Here is a 20,852-nt window from a genome sequence, read left to right as displayed (position 1 = left end):
TTCAGGATCAGGCTATAGATGCATACTGTGACCCATTCTTTAATTTCAAATAATCTTTCTCCCTGTGGAGGTACTAGGTATTAGGTTTTTAGAGATTTTAAAAGCAGGCAGCCTTGGCAAGTATGATGTCATTCAATAAGATTGGTGAAGTTAGAAGGAATATTGAAATTTCATGCAAAAACATCAGTAAATTTCTTTGTATCAGGTGTTTCATGATTGCTGTTGATTTACATAGGTATAATGTCTTTTCCTCATTCTGACAAGATGCCTCCTCTTCTCCCATAGTGTTGTGGCCTATAAATATAAAAACTTGTAGATGGTGGAGTTTTCACTTCTCTTTTAAATCTTGCAAAGGCCAGAAAACACAGACTTAGTCAGTGTCTCTAATCTCCGAAGGAAATGGAGGGAAAAGAATATTTATGAGAAGTCAGGTCAACTTCCTTCATCCTTAAATCTCAGACAGAAGGATGTCTTTTCTGGCCAACTGCAAGATCAGGTACAGCAGATGGGACTCAATTCCTAACTCAGCCCCAAAGAGGATCTTTTGTTAGTCATCTGTAGATGAACTGATTTTCCTGGGGTTCAAGAACAGATGGGCATCTAGGAGTAGTTTAATAAGTCTTCATAATTTTTGGAGCACAACAGCAGATGAAGTGCTTTTGGTGAGATCCAGAAAGTTCTGGGCAGATGTTTTGTTTCTGCAGAAAAGTGAGTTTGGGTGTCTGGGTTGCAGAGAAGGAAATGAGTCATAAATGTTGGATGCTCAGATTCACTGGGATATCTAAATCTAAAGATAGATCTCCTTGCCACTTGTAGTTGTCTGAAGACCATATAAAGTCTACCTCAGCTTCTTCTCATGGTGTGAACCACTCTAGAGAGTCTTTTCATGTCAAAATGACACGAAATGGCAGTTTCTAGGCAGAAAAAGAAGGGGCTGAGAGAGGCAACAGCTTAAGCTGACACTGCTGCCAAAAGAAGGACAGCCCCAGGAGTCTGGTGATCTTCACTGCTGGGCAGATGTTTGGAGGAGACACAGATCACAGCTATTTTTTAGGAATAACCTGTTTTGTTGTTAATAGAATCAAACTGTAATGAGGGGTAGCAGATTGTTAATTCACCTGTGTACTCACCCATGTAGCTATTAGCCCTTCGCTCATAGCTGAGTGGTTGCAGCAGTGTCTGGAAGTCCCAAGCCCAGCTGCACATAATTCAGAACCATGGAGTCAAACTGGCTCATGTGGCTGCCTGGCAGGTATCTGCAAAACCCCTCTGAGAATATTCTGGTTCATCAGGGGAGTGTGTATGTCTGCATAGAGCAGCTGTCACACTCCTGGATAAAGTCTGAACCATGTCACCTCTCATTGCTGCCAGGGGCTCCAGCAGACTCCTGTTCACTGAGTTTATTGATTCTTCTGGACTACACAGCACTGCCAGTGTATAGTGCAAATAAATCCCTGGAAGAGTTTCAGGCTTCTGTCTCTTGTTTTCTGGTGACAGCATCACCTGACCAGTGTTTTGTGACTTTTTATTAGGACTGGATGTTTTTAAGAGCAAGCAAGAGAGAAACATCAACAGAATCACCTTGAATTGTCCAGCCAGGATATAGTCTATGATGAATGGCTCTAAAGGTCTTTTTCTTCTGCCCACTGGGTTGGGACATCACATTTCAAACTGGGGCATTTGGGTTTTTTGTAGTAGCATTGCCTTTAAACTAATGAGTAATTTAATTAGAAATAAAAATTTGATTTCCTGAATTGCTAGCCTGCAACTAGAATTTCAACCATTTTTAGTCTTAAGTTTCACTGGTGAACTTAAATAAACTTGAAATATGCCTGCAGCTCTGGCACTAATATGTCACCGATGGGGACAGTAACTGACAAAAGACATAACCTGAATGCAGCTGGGACCATGTTTCCTCAGCTAAAAATATGATTGACACTTTTTATTATCAGTTGAAAAATTCCACATCTTAAAAATGTGTGATAGGTAAACAACAGTTTTTTGCTGCATTCCCAAGCTGAAAAGGCAGCTTGCTAGGCAATTTTTGGCAGAAAACAACAAAAGCTTACTATTACACTTGCAAACCAACTGAGAAGCACTAAAAGTGTATTGGTGTAAGAAAAACACATGCAGACTAAGCTTCACTTGATCTCTGATGAAAAATGGCACCTTATACTTCAACAGCTATTTATTTTTATGATTTTTATGCCTGTCATCTTCAATTTCTTCTTTTTCAAAACATCTTGCTGACATTTTATGAGAATTTTTTCAAGCTTCTGAAATCCCATCAGCATCTCTCACCACCTCATGGTCTGCAGGACTTGACTTACCATATCACTATAACATTGTCTTTTACATTCTTTTACCAGTCTTTATGTCTGGAAAATTATGATGTCAAAATTTATGGTATTTCCTCTTGGTATTACTCCTTGGATGACCTCAGATGAAAAATTTGGAATTAGATTTTTAAGGTGTCTTCTCAATTATTTTTTACTGTTTATTATAACTGTAATACAAGAGTAAGGAAAAACAGCCAAGAGAGCATGCCTGGATTTGGTGTGGGAAGGCAATTTTGCTTGTGTTAGTGCTGTTATGCAAATGTGAACCATTTTGCAGTGTAGTTTTTAAGTTATGGGTTTTTAAGTCAGAGAGGGGAAATCCCAAGGGCAATCTTTGCTGAACAGGGAGAAACATCTCTCATGTGTAAGGACATTTACTGCTAAATTCAGAGGCAATGATGGGTGAGGGAGTGTACTTTGAGTTTCCTTTCCCAACAAAAGGCATTTGTATTAAAGACTCTTGAGATGAGTTGCTGGGCCAGAGTCCTTCACAGAGTCACCACTGCTCTGTGGTTTGTGCCATGGGACAGGGCAGAGACTGGGCCTGTGGTGCTTGCTTTGACAAAAAAAAAAAAAAACAAAACCAAAAAACAAACCCTTGATTTAGCTATCTGTGATTAATGCTTCGTGCTATGGTCATTGTCAATGATTGAAGTGGTAGGGATGAATATTTTGGCATCTGTTGCACAGCTCCTTTAACCATTTTGGAAGAAATTTTAGCTTTGGGCTGAATAAGCAAATAGTGAACGTTAAATAGGAGGATTAGTAAGAGGCCAGAGGCTTAGCTGGGAAGAGGCAGAAGCAAAACTATGAGATCTGGCTGCTGTAAGTATCTTCAAGTGGGTCAGACTGTGGTATCTAGCAAGATATTAGGCATACTGCCTGTTGAATTAGGCCTGTGGGAAGGTCTGTTGGATTCCTGAGCAGAAAAAAATGGGCAAGTGAAGATTCATAACTCTGAAACAATTTTTGTGCTGTTTACTAGACAGCAGGGCAGTCAGGTGTGGTGTCCTCTGGAGGTTTTGAAGGCAGTGATTGCATTCATAGCATAATGTAGGGGAAGAGTGCCAGTCCTCTCAGCCCATCAAGCTTCTGGTTGCCTTTGCCTAGGGGCTGTTCTTCAAACAGACCCATTTCTAGGCAGCCTCAATCTCTACTCTTACTCCTTCCTCTTTTGACTGCTGGTTTCTAACAAATTAAATTCCAGTCTTATTTTACAGATTTTGTTTTACTGTTTGTCTCCCCTTAATCTGACTGCTCTTTCTGTCTCATAATTCATTCTGCATGTCTCACACGGCCCATCACCATGAATGGCTCTTTTCTATGAGTCCCTCTGTTTTGTCACCTTAACTCTGTTTTCCTGCAACTTGAAACATATCCAAATATTTTTACCTGAACTATCTTAATTTCGAGTTCAGTGGGATTTACTGTTTTTCTGGTATAAATATAGATTCTTTGAAAATATACAATTAGTAGAAAAAACCTTCTGTAGGTGTTTGATTTTAGGGTGTTTAGTATTTCTCAGATATACCTGGTTCCAGCTCACTTGTCTAATAAACATTATTTGATTGTAGTGGTCAAAGTCTGTAGTCCCTGCTACATAACACATTTTTAATTTATCTCCTTCTGTCACTGTTGGATGGGAATTGATCTGTTTAAGTGTATGATATGGTCCCTTACTAATGGCTCACAAATCTCTCTCTGTCAAGTGAGTGCCCATATCACATAATAAAATTCATCTCCACTGTGGAAGGATCTCAGGGGTCTGGGCAAAGCCGGTCATACTGTCTGGAATAGTTATTTTTTTTCTCTTTAGACAATGGTTTATCTCAGAATATCTTAGCTGGACCAAAAGACAGATATTTTTAAGCTGTTTTTATATTAAAAAAGTAACCAGCAGCTAGAATAGGTTTGCTGTGGTCTGTCAGTCTGAAATGATCTGTTCTGAGTCCTGAATGTCAAAATACATGATATTTTTGTACTGACATTTTGGGGGCATTATTTCTTCATGGAAAGTTCAAGTACATTCAACTAGCCATCTCTTTTTGGCATGCAGCCAAACCCATGAAATTTCAAACTGAGTAGAAAACCTTTATTTTTCTTGTTATCCCTGCTGTTGTTATTATCATTCTCCTCCTATTTAATTCTGTGTAATTTAGTTCTTACACATGTCCCAGGACCAGCAGTGTCAGTAGTCAGTAAAGATCCAATTCTGTAAGTTATGGGAAAGGTGTGGATTTAGGATAAGTCTCACTGAAGCCTTGATGCTGTTGTCAAGTCACCTTTTCATAGCCCTACCCCAACCCTTTGACTTTTTGTACTACTTTTCCCCTCCTGCTCTCATCCTGAGTGATCAGGACAACTTGCATGTAGCAAGACCCACCATGCCACTGTAACTGCAAACCTATGGAAACAGCATGAGGTGCCAAGGAGTGAACAAAGGAGGTCTCTTGACAGAGTTAGACAGAGTAGATGTACTTAGCACACTGTCCTGGCCAAATTCCAGTCTGACTGTAATTTAATCTGTTAATGCAGTGCCTGTAAAGCTTTGTTCATGTGAAATGGAGCCTGAATTATTTTCAAAGAACTTTCAACCTTCCAGCTCAAGAATGTTAGGATAGGCCAAAATCAGGCAAGATGTGTTGGCTTTTTTTCTCTACTTTTTTTCCTCCCATTTCCATACCATTGTCTGGAATTTGGATATATAACCTATAAGGGACTTTTTTCTATTCCCTGCCTGGACTTCTTGCACCATTGGCTAAAAAATAACAATAAAGGTGCTGTAGTTTAAAGTATTTCTTTCCTACATGGTCCTTGCAGATAGTGTGTTAATGTGAGGTGGCCTTATTACTTCCCAGCCCCATCGGCACACCACATATGGAGAATAATTCCCTAGTCACAGAATCACTAGGTTGGAAGAGACCTTCAAGATGATATAACAGATAGGTAGAAAGTGTCCTTGAAGGACAGTATAAATGTTTGGGCTATTTTTCTATGGAAAATTTGGGAAGACTTATCTCTAGCTGCTCTAAAGAGAATGAATTCCTAACAACCTGTACCTCCAGCACTTCAACAACATTGCTCCAGCCAAGGTGGCAAACCCTCCATGAAATGGGATGTTTGTATGCTCCCCTTTCTGCATTAAAGCTTTCCAGCCAGGCTGGGCAATTCAGGGGGACTCTAGCTTCATCTCACTGAATCTCAAGGCAGCTATATAGAAAATCCACTGTATGCATTCCTTGCCCTAGGCTGGACTGTGATGGATGCTACTGACCAAGTACCCATGTGAGGGGCCTTGAAGAGCAGCCCTGTAAAAGTTTAACATCTTAAGTGATAGCATGAGAGACCCAATACTGCAGAGTTTCTGGGCTCTGCACAGGGATTTGAAGGTGGGAATGCAGTGCTTGCAGTCCAGGGAGAGACATAACAGCACTGCTGTCTCAGTGCTTGCCACAGCAGCTCCTCTGATGCTGAGGCACTCAGAGTGCTCAGGTCAGAGATTTGTGTCCCTGGATGCTCTGTCTGAGCCCGTGTGTTTCTGTGTGCATGGGGAAGAACAAGTCTGCAGCTACTCTGCAGAGTCTGTGGAGCTGGCTTAAGGTGATGGGTTGGGACACGTGTGGAGGGGCCCTTCAGAATGCATTTGTGGGCAGTGAGATGATGCCTTGGCTGTGTGGGTCTCTCTCAGGCACTCAATTGTTCTGTGGCGCCTCAATTCTTGCTCTTGTATTTATGGCAGGAATTTGTGACCACTGGGGATTTGTCTCCATGAGCAAAGGCTCAATTAACAACTGGCTTCTTCTACAGGACTATGAATTATTGCTTTCCTGGTCCCTAGTGTTTTACTCCAGGTTCTCTAATGCATTGAAATTGGTATTTGTCCTGTGTAACTTTATGCTCAGAGACTTGTTCATCTCCATCTGTAACTCTGCTGATTAATGGAGTGAAGCAGGCACTAAACAATGTGAGACCTTCCCACTCCCATGCCTCTCCATTAGCTCTGTCTTGGGCCCATGGCCTCACTTACATACCTTCTATAGCTGTCTAAATGACCACCCCTTTTTCACCCCAAATCCAGCCAGCTGAGTAAGGCACGATCCGTTTGCTCACATCTACTGACTCTACCTGTTCCCCAAATCCAGTTACCCCATGGACTATGCTCAGGCAAACATCTAAGCTCATTTAATTGGAAATGGCCTTCTGCTAATCCCCTTGGAGTTGGGGATCAGCAGGGCTTTTCCCTGTTTAGCAGACACAGTCTCAGAATAGTGTTTTCCTTCTCATTTGGTATCTCTAAAATAGGATGCTGTGGTGTCTGTTGAGAAAAGAGGCTCTGGATATGCTGCCTGTGAGATTTCATTGTAAGCTGATGAGCATACTTACCTACAGCGAAGGCCAGTGCTGTTAAAGAAGGATTATATGCAGATGAGGAGTTAATAGCTTAGAAAATATTTGCCTAATATTTTACTGGAGATATATTGCCATTAATGAGCAACTGACTCCCAGCAAATCACATCCAGGCAAGCAGAGTACAGCCAATAAATACACCATCAGGGGAGGAAAGATGGTGCTTTGGTGACTCCTGCATCCTACAGCTCCTGTCCAAAACCTTTATTTCAGATGACAGGAGTGTAAGAGAAGCATTTGCCCTCAGATCCTTCAGACTTGTTCTGTGAGTCATCAGGCTGGCAGTGTTCAAAACACTGTTTGTTAAAAAATAGAGAAATAAATGGGTGTTTGACATAGGTTTGACCCTTGCAGTACTTAAATATGCTGATGACTGGTACAATTTTGCCCTATGCTTTGATTTGAAGGTAATGAACAGCCCCTGATAGGCTTTAACTGCAGATGGCACAGTGGCAACATCCTTTCTTGGGATAAAGAAAGAAGCCAGAACATCTTAAAGAAAATGTTTCCTTGGGGTCCAGCATGAGTTTTGCTCAGAACAGTCTTCTGGAGCAGGTAAGTCAGGCAGAGGTCAAACAGGGTTTGGTGGTGCCACTGATGAGCTTCTGCTTCAGACTGGAACTTCATATGAGCTGTTAGGGATGGCTTTTACTCCAGATTCCCAGCATTTTGTACTTCTCTTACATATTTAAAGCCCATCCCAGAGATTTGCAGCTTACAGACATCTTCAAATTGCCATTTATAGCTGATGCCCTATTTCATTCCTTTATTTTACTGCAAGGCAAAGCCTTTGCCAGTGTTAGTGAGTCCCTCTTGGAAGGGAAGCCAGAAGAGGCTGCAGTGAAAGCTCTTTGTCCATACATTCCAGAGGAAGCCCTCAGGCTATTTGCTTGCCCTGAGACACTAGTTAATCGTTTGGTTATGGTGTAGGGGCCAGCTGTGTATTGGCCTTCTACTGACGCTGTAACAACCCTATCACTGTTATAATATGTTAGACCTAATTAATTTTCCCTGGTTGCCACCACCTGGTTCTGCTTAGATCAAGCACTAATGAGTAGTTGACAGTAGTTAATGAGCTTCTGCAGCAAGGAATTACATTTTTTCACTGACTAAAAGGACTTATTTCTTCTGAGCACCACGCTCCCCTCCCTGGGATATTTGGCACCATCAGCTCTCCATTGGGTCAGGCAGGATCCATCTCCATCCGTAAGAGCCAGCATCAGTGGGTGCTGTCCAGAACTGCCCTCCTCCACTGAGCAGGGGAGCTGTGCTTTTGTCCACAGCTTTCCACACTGCTCTGCAGACTAGTTCAGCTCTTTTACTGGTGACATGCCCAGCCAGCCAACCCAAGCAGTCCATGCTCTGCAGCCGTGGTATCACCTTCCTTGCAATGATGGGCTTTGTAATGGTGCTTTTGGTGAGTCCTGCTCTGGCAGGGCTACTCTGGTAGGTCTTCCTCAGTTGTCCAATAGAATCATGGAATGGTTTGGAATGGAAGGGACTTTAAGATCATCCAGTTCCAATCCCACTGCCATAGGCAGGGACTCCTTCCACTAGACCAGGTTGTTCAGAGCCCCATCCAATCTGGCCTTGAACACTTTCAGGGATGGAATTTTTGATAATAAAGGTTTTGGTATGGATTGCTCACGGGGAAGAGAATCTGCTCTGTGCCCAGATATTTAGGAACTGTATCACCATTTTCCTGCTTTCCCACAGGTGCTTTAGGTGTCATTGCCTTGCATTGTGCCAGCTACAAAGTGCTCTGATTATAGTGAAATGAACAACTTGCTTATGCTAGAGAGACACCTAAATTCTTCTGAAAATCATGGTGAAGTGACTTAAGATGGAGGTATCTGTACAGCAGAAGTTCTGCTCACCTACCTTGTAGCTTTGGTCCCAAATAATTTTCCAAACTGGGAGATAGTGTCTTTCAAACCACAGGTTGTGAATGGACAACTGAGTCCAGATACTTGGCTGTCTGTGTCAAGGAACCATTAAAAGGCAGTGGGACAAATGAGAAAATGTGACCATTAGGGACATACTCTATGCCTGGCCAAGGCAAAAGGCTGGCAAAGTTTGCCACCACTGCCTGAATTGATCATCACAGCATGTCTAGCTTCCTACAATTTTAAGTACTTTCTGTCTCCCATCCACTTTTATAAAGATTGTTTTCTAAGTTTCTCTTGTTTCTGCAGAATATAGTCTGGGGAATTGGCTCAGATTGACCTAGAGAGAGGATGAAGAAGAAAGTACTTTAATAAGAGATCCCGCTCAGTGCCAATTGTTTGGATTCTCTCCCTCTTTTGAATCTGCTGGAGAAAGCTAAAACATCACAATGAATGTTTAGGTGATTAACCATCCCTGTGATCGCACATGTAAAAACCCGTGGACAGAGATTTTTCTCTGTAGTCTCAGTTGTGGCTCCCAGAGCCATATGGAGGCTCTGTGGTCCTCTGCAGACTGCAGATAGTACTGTCCATGTCAAAAGCAGTGTCCCCATACTGTTACTGCCTCTTCTGGGGACTGACAATGTTCATACGGTCTCCCTGGAGCCCACAAACCATCTGCAAAGATATTCCTGGAATGGCCAAACCCCAAGGTTCTTGAGCTGTTGGGATCCCATAGCACAGGTGAGTTTATGCTCCAATAAGCTGCTTAGAAGCAGCTATAATGTAATTATTACAGTCCTTTTCCCCATGGCTGTGCAGCAATGTCATAAACATGGAATGATTATTTAATTATAAAAAATATTCTGTTAATTATTCATCAAGATGCTGATGATACTGAATTCACAGCAGAACTGTGGTAGGGAGAAAGTGGCTGCACTTCACCAGAATGAATCTTCTAGGTGATGTGAAGTAAAAAGGAAATAAAAAGGGCAAGAAGGAAAAAGGTGTCTTATTCTTAGTTATTTTTGAAACCATCCTCCTAATTCCAGACTTGTGTGAGTCTCGTGTGATAGATGTGATAATATCTCAAGACAAAATAAAAGCATATTTCTTTTTTACTATTCTGCTCCAAGGAAAAAAGACAAATTATGCCTTGTGAAGAAGCAATTTGCTATAAAGTGTAAAAATGCTTTAATATTAATATTTTATAATAAAATTCATGACATATTTATAAACACTCTATCAAGCATTTACAACTGAACCACAGCTGAGAACTTGGACTGGAATAAATAAGCAAGGACACAGCTAGTATGAAATATACAGCTTAATTTTTATAATTGTGTGTGCTTTATTCTTTACACAAATGGAATGGATGCGCAGATTATTTACACATAACAGGAGTGTAAGCTGAACAGGGTGTTTTGTAAACTCCAGTTCAGATTCTGAGTACCCCACACTACAGCTGGACTGAGAAACACCCTGCTAAAGAGACGCACGCCAGACATTGTGCTGGAGGGAGCAGCTTGGTGCATACAGGCTGCTGCACTCAGAAATTCAAACTGGCCAATTCAAATTTAGGAGCACAAATCCAAAAATTAAAAGGCTATCCCACTAAGAGCCAACAGTGTTGCCGTTTTTTTCCTTTTTTTTATGCTTTTTCCCCCCGCACCAAAGATCTTGCCCAGGATGCTAGCTCCCAAGCCCAGAGATGCTGTTTAACATCAGGGCAAGTTGCCTGTGCTGTAGGGCCAGAAGGTGTAAGCTGCTAATGTGGTGTGAGAGATGATGGACCGCCTCTCGTGCTTTTCACCTTAAAGGCTGAGTCTCAAAAAGGGCCAATGAAGTGGTAGTTCCTATAGCTCTTGGTGAGATGTCAGTGCAGCTGAAGCCTTCTGCAAATCCATTTGGCCCTTGGGGTCTTTTTGTTAGCAATTTCACAGCACTGGCCTCAAAAGGGTCTCGGTCCATGACTTGGCCCTCTGGGTGTTACAGTAAAATAAGCAGTAAATAATGATGGAAAGTGCTGAGCCGCTGTTTGATCAGGTGGCCTTGGTGTTTTACAGAGATGCAAAAAAATCAGTGTGATGAGGAGGTACAAATGGGATGGACTCCATTGAAATCAGAGGAGTGACTGTGATTTTCACCAGCTGAGGATCTAGGCTAGCTGTATGCTGGATAGAATTTAGATATTATCTGTTGTTAGCTTTGATGCTGATTTGTGTCCTAGAATGGAAATTTTCTTTTTTTAGCATAATAGCCTCATCCTTATTCCTGAACCAATTGACATAATGTCTGATTTTTAATGGGAAAGAAAAAGATTTATTCCACCAAGGAAGGGGCTTGAATGCAGTTGCACAGTGAACCACATGCATAACATGACAGGCAAGATGTTCAAGAGGGAAAAGACTGAGATTAAAAGCTGTGAAGGATAAAAGACCACTTTCTGTGAACATGGCAGATATTATGGCTTTAAATCTGCATCTGAAAAAGGAGGTTGATACTTTTTCCTCAACACAGTTTTTCCTACAAATATCCTCATGTGTTTTTACTCACTGAATTATCTGCTCAGGGATACAATTTGAAAAACAAAAACTAAAATATAAGTAAACCAAAACAAAAATACAATTTGACTGGGTCTGATGAGCGAGTAACAGTGAAAGTGTAATGCCAACAATTTCTCCATAGAAAACTAATGTAAATAGGAAGGTGGATGTTGTGTACCTAGGACACTTTTGCTGGCTCGTAGTGGTTATTAGCTCAGGTACCACACTGCTCTCCAGGAAGAAGATTTGTAATTTCAGTGCAATGGAGAGATTTCTTATCCTTGACTTTCACCGAGTGGTTCTTAGGACCCTATCCACACCGGAGCATCAAACCATGCTAGCTACAAACACAATTACATCACAGAATATTGATCTAGAAACAGCCTTTACTACCAAAGAAATTACAAAGCGCTAGCATGGACAGGGTACCTCTGTAGGAAGGGTGATTAAGCAAAAAAGAGGCTCTTCCACTGGTCGATGGTCAGACTGTAAGACCAGTGAAGAAGTGCCATTCCACTGAGTCCTGTTAGCAAGCTCTCAACGAGTCAGTGCATGGAAGATTTTTTAGTTTTTTTGTTTGTGGCAAGGAAAAATAATTAAGTTGTAATATTGCACATCTGCACAAAGCTAGCAAGATGTCATTGTGATCATTCATGGGTGGACAAAAAGCTGTGATAATTTTGAGTCTGCTTAGACCCTATGGTGCTACACACTGTGCCAGAACATGAGATATAGCACCAGGGGTGTGATCTGGCACTTTTCCTAAAGGGTCCAGCATTTGCATTGGTCTCATGGTTAGACGCTCCCAAGTCTTTAACACGGACAGAAAAGGAATCTGATTATGCTAAGCTGTGTTAGCACCAATATGGAGTGAGGAGCCAATTGCTGTGGGTTGTGAGTTTGGATTTCTTTTTCACCAGATGTAATTTTGCATGAGTCTTATGCTTTTCTTCCTCCTCCCACTACCACCCAGTATGATCTGAACAGCTGCAATGCAAAAATGGACTGCAGCTCTTAGGATGCTGCGACATGGAACGCAAAACATCAACACACAAAACAAATGAGAGTACAAGTCCTAAGGGAAATAAGACCTCTCACTGATTCTCTTGACAATTTGTTTTTAAATATATGTTTTATTTAAAAAAAAAAAAAAGAAGAAGTGCAATGTCAACTCTAAAATGGAAGCACAAACAACAGACAGGGAAAAATAAATAATGTTACTACAGTAACCAAGGACTGATGGAAAAATTGATTGTACTCAGCCGTAGTGTTACTGTTCACTGTAAAGCACAGCACATGACAAAGCAAAACAGTTACTAGTAGGATAGTACCATAAAAGGCTGCATGCTGAACTAAGAAACAAAGAAGCAGATGTGATTGATTGCTTAAAAACAGAGCTGAAAATTAGAATGAAGTTCCTGCTTTAGGATACTTGGTTTTTCAGGTCTGGTGGGCTATTTCCCAACCTGGGGCAATAGTATTTTGCTAGCATGGAAAAATCCATGGCTTCCAAAGATCTGGGGTCACTCTGTGGACTTCTGCAGAATTATCCAAAATCAAAGCATTCATTAATTAATATTAAAAAAAAAAGTTTATAGCCCTTCTGGTTACAAAGCTCTTCTGGACACTTAACTGAAACCCTTGTTTATAAAGCTGCGCTGACCAGGCAGGAAAAATAGTTAAAGAAGTGTGAACTTCTCAGAGTTACCATAGTTGGGCAGTAAGCGTGAGAGGCCCGCTCAAGAGCCCGTAAAATGCCCGTGTTTTTAACCCTGTCACTGCTGGTGGCTTTTGCAAACATCCAGCTCGTCGCGCTGTCCGCGGAAGGTGCTGGGTAGCCCTGTCAGCTGGACAGGGGGTAGAAGTGTAAGCTTCAGACAGACAAGGGCCAGAGGAGTCTATTTAGCATTTGCCCTTAAGACATCCGTAAGCATTAGGGCTGCTGTAGCCACCAGCTATAAGCGTTGCACTCCTGCAGTGCAGCAGAGGCAGGAGTGTGGTTTTATCGAGAACATGGTCCAGCAGCAGCAAAGGCAATTCAGTTTTACTGTCATAGCATCTGTTGCAGTTGTCCCCTTGTAAGTCAGTGAGGAATGGCATCACTATACAGAAGAAGGGCAATGTGAAATGAGAAAAAAAATACCTCCTTCTCCCCTTCTGTACACCCCAGACTGCAATTCCACAGACTTTCCCCAAATCCCTCACAAATGTCTATTGCCTCAGTTTTTGCTTTTAAGACCCTTGTTGACTGTGAAATGAATGAAGATACAAGTTAGTTGGTGACCTGCCTGCAAAGAGAGGAAAGATCAAATGCTCTTGTTATTTCCCTGAGGGAAACAGGAAGATTCATAAAACATTTGGGGATTAAGGGTGCCTCCTTCCTAAGAGAGAAATTATTAGCTGCGTTTAAGCATTGACATTTTGCTTCTGAATAGTTGTCCCTCTCAAAGATGCATTATCCTTTTGTGTTCAGAAAATTCCTACAGGGCAGTGAGTTCAAGAGATCTTTCCACAGGAGTTCATCATGATTCAACAGAGGCAAGGGAGAGGATTAAATTGAAAGAAAAAAAAGATGACAATTACTATTTAAGGAATTTTCTTGCTTGTCATTAATAACAGAGAATCTGTTATGGAAGAGGTATAATGCAACTTGATGGTCCTCTTTACATTTGACAGTCGCACAAGGGTGTAAATATTTAATCTTTCAATTAATTAATCTTTACAAAATATCTTCACAAAAACATTTTACCTATAGAAATTAGTTTCTATACATCAATATATTTTTATTTTTATAAATTATTCCATCTTTAAGTGCCTTCTATCAATATAAATGATAAAATAGACAATCAAAAATTTTAAAGCTTTTCCCAGTTGTATCCCTCCTTGTTAACATAGGTGCTGTGAATCCTCATACATGTGTCTGTCTGCATGGGAATGTGTTTGAGTGCACATGTGTGTGGTGCGAAATGCTTCCATCCTCTCCCACCCCTAAACACCATTAAAATAAACCATATTGTTGGTAGTTCCTGATGCAATAGTGCTTCCAAAGGGGGAAAAAAAAAGCTTGACTTGGTTTCAGAAATCAAAAGATGTGCATAGTTACCAAAGTCGAGGTGTACCAACTACAAATGTGCAATGACAAGCTTGGAACAGGACCCACCTCCCAGTCAGGTCACAGAGTGTCCCAGCAGTGACCTCAGTAGGAAGTGGACCAAATACTCTGAGCTTGATTTTGCAAGGTGCGTGTGGCCCTGATCTAGCAAAAATGCTTAAGCCTGTGCCTAGCTTCGAGCTCGTGAATAGTCCTACTGGAACTGGTGGGACTGAACGGCATAGGGAAGGGTCACAAGTGACTCCAAGTCAACGGGCTACTCATGTGTAGGAATTGGGGTCAAGTGCTGAGCGCCTTGCAGGATCAAGCCCTCTGTGAGGTTCAAGAGCTGGGAACTTCTCTAAAGCAATCAACACACTGAGCTCAGCCATTGAAATTGATCAAAATGTCCGCGTGGGCACAGGAGGTGGCTTAGCTCCCCTTGACAAAGGGTCTCCACGTCAAAAGTTCATACCTACAACTCGTGCTCTGAGCACACAACAGATTTTCTTTATATGGTAGAAGTCTTTTTGTTCCTACCCTTTGACCCATCAGTGTCCTTCATGGCTTCAAACACTTTGTGTTGTACATTCATCAAAATTCACATTGACTGCAAAGAACATAAATGCAACAAAAACAGGAAAGCCTCCAAATAGTATATTATAGTTTTCTTCTAAATATTCTCCCGTCGGAATCAGAGGTGCAGTGGCTAATTTATAATTTTTCCTTTGAAGGAATCCAGATGAAAGGCCCAGATTGTTCTTCAATTACAAGTTTGCATTGATTATATATATCTTCTAAGCTATCTCCTTGGACAATAGCTGCAGTAGAGAAAACATATCAATATTTCTTTTAATTGATACATACGACATCCAGTGTCAGCAGATCTTCAGCACACTCATAGATACATAATGAGAAGGAATACTGGCATACTGAGATGTTTATGGAAAAGTCATACCTCTGCAGATGACAACTAACTTCAAATCAATGGCACCTGCCTGTGGCAGAGACCCATCCCTCTGCTCATACTAAGAAGACTGAGCCAGGTTAGTTCAGAGAACTAGCACTTCTGTCCTGGGGAGGGCAGCACAAGAGATCCTTCCACTGCTGGAGGTCAAGCCATACACTTCATTCAATTTAGAACCTACTTCAACAGTGGGCAGCAGCAGATTTGCAACTTTTATGATCTGGTTATAATATAAAATAATATATATAATATTTGGTTATATTATAAAATAATATAATAATATAAAACTCTTGGCTGCTGAGGTTAACAAGATCAGGCCCAAGCTGACAGAAGGTAAAGTAACTGTAACACAAAACACTGTGGTTGTTCCTTAATTTCCCTCCACATAAAATACTCCTTCAGGACATCAAACCTTTGAGGAGTCAAGTGCCTCAACTGCTCTTGAATTTCAAGGAAACAATACTCTCAAGCCAGAAGTCCTTGCTCTGGGCACACTGTACTGATAGATACTCTAGCTCAAAGACAGGGTTGATCCAGCAGTTTTGCAATAAAAGACTATATCTTGGGGGAAAAAATGGTATTCATAAAAACATACCTGTGAAATATTCTCCAAATTCTTGTTCTAATTTAATTGCTCGATCATAGGTTTTCTTTGCTTGCTCCTCTGTGAGACGTTTATTCATTTCCCTAGAAACATGGAGGAAGTAAACAAAAAGTTTAGATTCTTGCTAGAATAGTTTTCAAAAGGCATGTTCAGTTGAATCACAAATGGATTGAGATTGGTAAAGGAATGAAATGGTAAAATTCTGGACAGCTTCAATATTTTCAATTTAATTTCATTCTTATGTAGTACAAAACTACTTCTTCAGACTATTTCCCATTTCACTTTTCTTCACCAAATTTTTATCTTGGGTTCACTACTCTACAAAACAAAATACAAGGCCTGAATTTGGCAGCTGCTAACTGAGATAGACTTGAGACATCAGGAGCTCATAGACAGGTCTGGAATCCAGGATGTCCCATAGTCTGAGCACACAGCACTCCTGCCTGAAGCTCCTTGGAGTGCTGTGTCTCCCAGACTCAGGAATCTCTGTGTCTCCCAGACTCAGCTGGTGGTCTCAGATGGATAAGGTTGTACTGACTGCTTATTGGCTGCTAATAAATATAAAAACAAAGATAGAAGGTAACATTCTGGTTTCTTCAGAGTTTTGTTATTTGATGGAGCATTTATGTTTCAACAGAAACACTATTTAATAACTTTAAGAAATGAATTGTCTTGCATACTCAGGTATTACATGCTCATTCACTGCCTTATACTCATATGCCTATAGATGTCCAAATTATCAATAATAAATAGAGTTTGCTTGTTCTAGCATTTTTTCCCAGATTCATTTTTTTTCCCAGAGCATAAATCTGATTTTATGCCTTGCACTGAATCATATGATTATGTGGTAATGGACTGTATACAGTATGCCATGGATAATGCATGTAGGAAATTATGGACATGATAGTGAAGAAAAAGCTCTATGAAGTGCACAACAGTATGAACTTGCTACAGCTAACACCTACTTGACTTCTGAAAAACATCCTGGGAGACATCCAGGATGCAAAAAGGAGTTTCCAGAAAAAAACCCTGCCTACCTATCTATATAAGTAACTATATAGCTGGGAACAGTGTTTAGAAAAATCTCTGGGCAAGTACTAATGCCATGGAGAAAGCAGGTTTATAGAAGGCTAAGAGAGATTTATTTTAAATTTTATGTCAATTATTTGTAGATTATATAAAAAGGTTTAATATAATCCATGTGTTTTTCTGCTAAATTTATAATAATACTATTTCTATTTATTGGAAAGATTGCTATCTAATCAGGTGGACTTCACATCAGCTACCCCTGCTTTAGGTGACTGCCTAAAACTCTGTCTTCTAGTGGGACATACCACTGCGATTTCTTAGGCAAACTTAACATTTTCATCTTATGGACACTTAACCAATATTGTAATGCTGACAACATCCTCTTCCTTTCAGATCTGTTTCTGGTAAATTTTTGAGAAGTCTTCCTCAAGATCTTTGAACAGATCTTTGAACAGCAGAAAAGATAATATAAATATAAAGAAGTGTTTAAAATAGGAAGTACTTTGAAACAGGTAGAAATTTGCATTACACTTTCAGGTTGTAGATTTGCCTGGGGTATAAAACCATGCTAGTTGTATTCCTGACTCTGCCCATTCTGTGCTCTTAGAAGAGAGGATGGAGAAGGGGAAGGACCATGATGTCCATTTTATATGATAAAATTAAAGTGCTGTCATATTGCAGTCCCTTCTATTTTTTATTTCTTAGCTGGGGACCTGCACAGCTGGTGAATTCAAAATATAGTGCATATTTTCCAGGATTTTCCTCCTCTCCCAGTGAAGAGCTCACTCAGGCAGGTTCCTTCTTACTTCCAGTTCTCATTCCCATGATCTCACCACTGTCCACCACCCATCTCTCATTCCTCTAGAGAGAGAGGATGATTGGAGGGTAGGAAAAAGCTTGCCTCAGGGAGTAAACCAGGTGGAGTCATGTAGGAGTGGGAAGAGAGGAATGGAGGGAGGGAGGGGTGATGTTTACAGCAGTGGCCACGTGTTCTTTCACGTGCAGGTGCAAACTGTATTTATGCTCCTTTAACTCTTCTTACCTCCCCTTCAGATGGCTGCAAATGAGCATATGGATAAATGAGAGACTACAACTTTATGTGCTAATTTTGATGAAAGATAAAACTTTTGTCTTTGTTTCTCTGTATCTTGTGATTAGAAATTTTTTTTCACTTGTGTTTTGACTTTGCTTTTGAAGTAGCTTTCAACTCATTTGTATAAACAGGAGTAATAGTTATGACAGATAAGCATATCATTTTTTGTGTTGCAGTACTTACATACCTGAAAAAGACTGAATCACTGAATCATTAAGTTGAAAAAGACCTGCAAGATCATCAAGTCTAACCTTTGACTGATCATGATCTTGTTAACTAGATCACAGCACTGAGTGCCAAGTCCAGGCATTTCTTGAACAGCCCATTTGTTTTATTGTCCTAAGTGAAATATTAGCATTGCTTTGGTTCAATAACAGAATGATTGTCATAATGTTTTGCATCTTTATAACACCATTCAGTCTATTCAAGGATTTGCTGTTCTAACATCAAATCAACAGAGCCTTTATATTATTGCCACTTTTCTGGTTCTGTCTGATGTATTTTTCAGAGTAAGGGCCACTTTTATTTAATTTTTTTTTAATCACTCCAGAGGCAATGCCAGCATTAAACAAATAATGGAAATGTTTTATGAATGGGAAAACTGTATGTTAAGATCTCTGTTAAAATAATCAGTGCACAAGGCAGACTATCAGACTACCCTTCCCCTTCTGTACAGCAACAAAATCAGAATATTATTGAAATGTAGGCTGGAAGAAAAATCAGGAAGTCAGGATGGTGCTGTGCAAGTACCAGATATTGTGCATCATTCCTTGTAATGTGGCTGGACATACAATAAGCACATTGCCAAAGGCAGGGTCAAGAAGAATGCATATTCCAGGGATGGGTCGTGTTGGAATTCTGTAGATCTGTGACCAGTGGCTGCAGGTACACTGTTACCTTCACCAGACATGCATCTGTCACAGAAGGAGGAATGCCAACGTTTTAGCTGTCAAACAAACCTATGGCACTACCTGGCATTTGCAGAGCAGTGGTGGAGGGAGGGGGTCACAGAATCACGGAATCACTGGTTTGGAAGAGACCTTCAAGATCATCGAGTCCAACTCATGCCCTAACACCTCAACTAAACCATGGCACCGAGTGCCACATCCAGTCATTTTTTAAACACATCCAGGGTTTGTGACACCACCACCTCCCCAGTCAGACAGTTCCAGTACTTGATCACTCTTTCTGTAAAAAATTTTTCCTAATCTCCAAGTTATATTTCCTTTGGCACAGTTTGAGGCTGTGTCCTCTGGTTCTGTCAGCTGCTGCCTGGAGAAAGAGACCAATCCCCACCTGGCTGCAGCCATCTTTCAGGGCGTTGTAGAGAGTGATAAGGTCACCCTGAGTCTCCTTTTCTGCAGGCTAAACACCCCCAGCTCCCTCAGTCATTCCTCACAGGGCTTGTGTTCCAAGCCCCTCTCCAGCCTCCTTGCCTCCTCTGGATGTGCTCGAGTGTCTCAATGCCCTTCCCAAACTGAGGGGCCAGAACTGGACACAGCACTCCAGGTGTGGCCTCACCAGTGCCATGTACAGGGGAAGGATGACCTCCCTGCTCCTGCTGGCCACACTGTTCCTGAGAAGGGCCAGGATGCCCTTGGTCTTCTTGGTCACCAGGGCACTGCTGGCTCATGTTCAGCTGGCTGTCAGCTCCCCCAGGTCCCTTTCTGCCTGGGCACTGTCCAGCCACACCATCCCCAGCCTGTAAGGTTCAGGGGGTTATTGTGGCCAAAATGCAGGACTCAGCACTTGGATTTATTAAACTTCATCCTATTGGGCTCTGCCCATCCATGCAACCATTCCAGGTCTCTCTGGAGAGCCCTCCTACCTTCCAACAGATCAACAGATGCTCCCAGCTTAGTGTAGTCTGCAAATTTACTAATGAAAGACTCAATCCCCTTATCCATGTCATCAGTAAAAGCACAGAATTGGCACAGAGTTCAAAATTTCACCCCTATCACAGCAAATTAAGCTGGTAGCTCTTGCATAATTTTATGTGTACATGAAAAACAACTTGATAACCATATATTTTATCCTGAGTTTTAACTCAGAATGAATATCAATTCCATATTTCCTCCTCAGCCTTCTTTTTGTGACACTTGATAATTCCTGCTCCTCCTCCAGCAGCAGGATGGAACCCAGAATCAGGCCAGCACTCCTGCTGAGGCCCCAGTAAAACAAAATAGCAGTCCATTGTGTCCTTACACAACACTGATATGAATACAGCCCACAAAGGCAAATTCCTTGTTTTGCAACCACATTACCCATCCATTCCCGTAATCTACCCCAACTGCCAGATGCTTTTCTGCAGTGCTATAGCTAAATTACTCCCTGCTTGTACTCATGCCTTTCGTTGTCTCTCCTTTGTCTGTGTGGAATTTCATCTTACTGATCTTACATTGAGTTTTAATCTTATTCCCCAAAGTATATGCCACCTTGGACAGCCTTGGCAGCACAGAGCTGGTGCCTTCTCTTTCCTTCTTGTAAGTTTTAGGTTTGCCCATCTCCAGTCCCATGGCTCCTTGCCTATCCTCTTACAGACCTGCAGGTAAATGAAGGGCTGGTGAAGAGGAACACACCTCAAGTCTGACACAGGTTTAACCCCTGGTTTGTGCCCTTGGCCAAGCTGTAAACCCCAAGAGCACCTAAGGATGCAAGGGACAAGCCAAGCTGTGCGAGTAGAGTCCCTGGTGAAGTCGCTGCACAGGTTGGAGCAAGTACACCAAGCACTGGCAGGAAGTCCTTTGTGGTCCAGCACATAATCCCACATGTGCCAGTCTTAAAGGTTCAAAACTATGGCTTGTTCCTTGAGATACCAGGATACAGTGGATGACAGGTTCTGAGAGCACTCTTCCTGCTTCATCTCATTATTGATAATTTTAGAGAACAA

The 20,852-nt window shown here is 41.4% G+C and overlaps 2 protein-coding genes across 8 annotated transcripts in view; one reads left to right on the top strand and one right to left on the bottom strand.

Annotated features, from left to right (window-relative positions):
* The window catches only part of ANKRD42 (ankyrin repeat domain 42), a 268,662-nt gene that overhangs the window by 84,266 nt on the left and 163,544 nt on the right, over positions 1–20,852 (top strand). The window lies entirely within an intron of this gene.
* DLG2 (discs large MAGUK scaffold protein 2) overlaps positions 9,893–20,852 on the bottom strand; it is a 486,684-nt gene continuing 475,724 nt past the window's right edge. For 2 of the 4 annotated variants that reach the window (XM_030234140.2, XM_030234138.2), the window contains 2 exons: positions 15,832–15,923; positions 9,896–15,090 (listed from right to left, as the gene is read on the bottom strand). In XM_030234140.2, the coding sequence (XP_030090000.1) occupies positions 14,984–15,090; positions 15,832–15,923 (199 nt within the window). In that variant the 3' untranslated portion in view covers positions 9,896–14,983. Of the gene's footprint in view, positions 15,091–15,831; positions 15,924–20,852 lie in introns of all 4 variants that reach the window. The other 2 variants (XM_030234142.2, XM_030234136.2) reach the window with 2 other exon arrangements.

Source organism: Serinus canaria, chromosome 1 (assembly GCF_022539315.1).
Source record: "Serinus canaria isolate serCan28SL12 chromosome 1, serCan2020, whole genome shotgun sequence".
Classification (NCBI taxonomy): domain Eukaryota; kingdom Metazoa; phylum Chordata; class Aves; order Passeriformes; family Fringillidae; genus Serinus; species Serinus canaria.
Note: the sequence above shows the minus strand (reverse complement) of the source record. Positions and strands in the feature narration are given on the sequence as shown.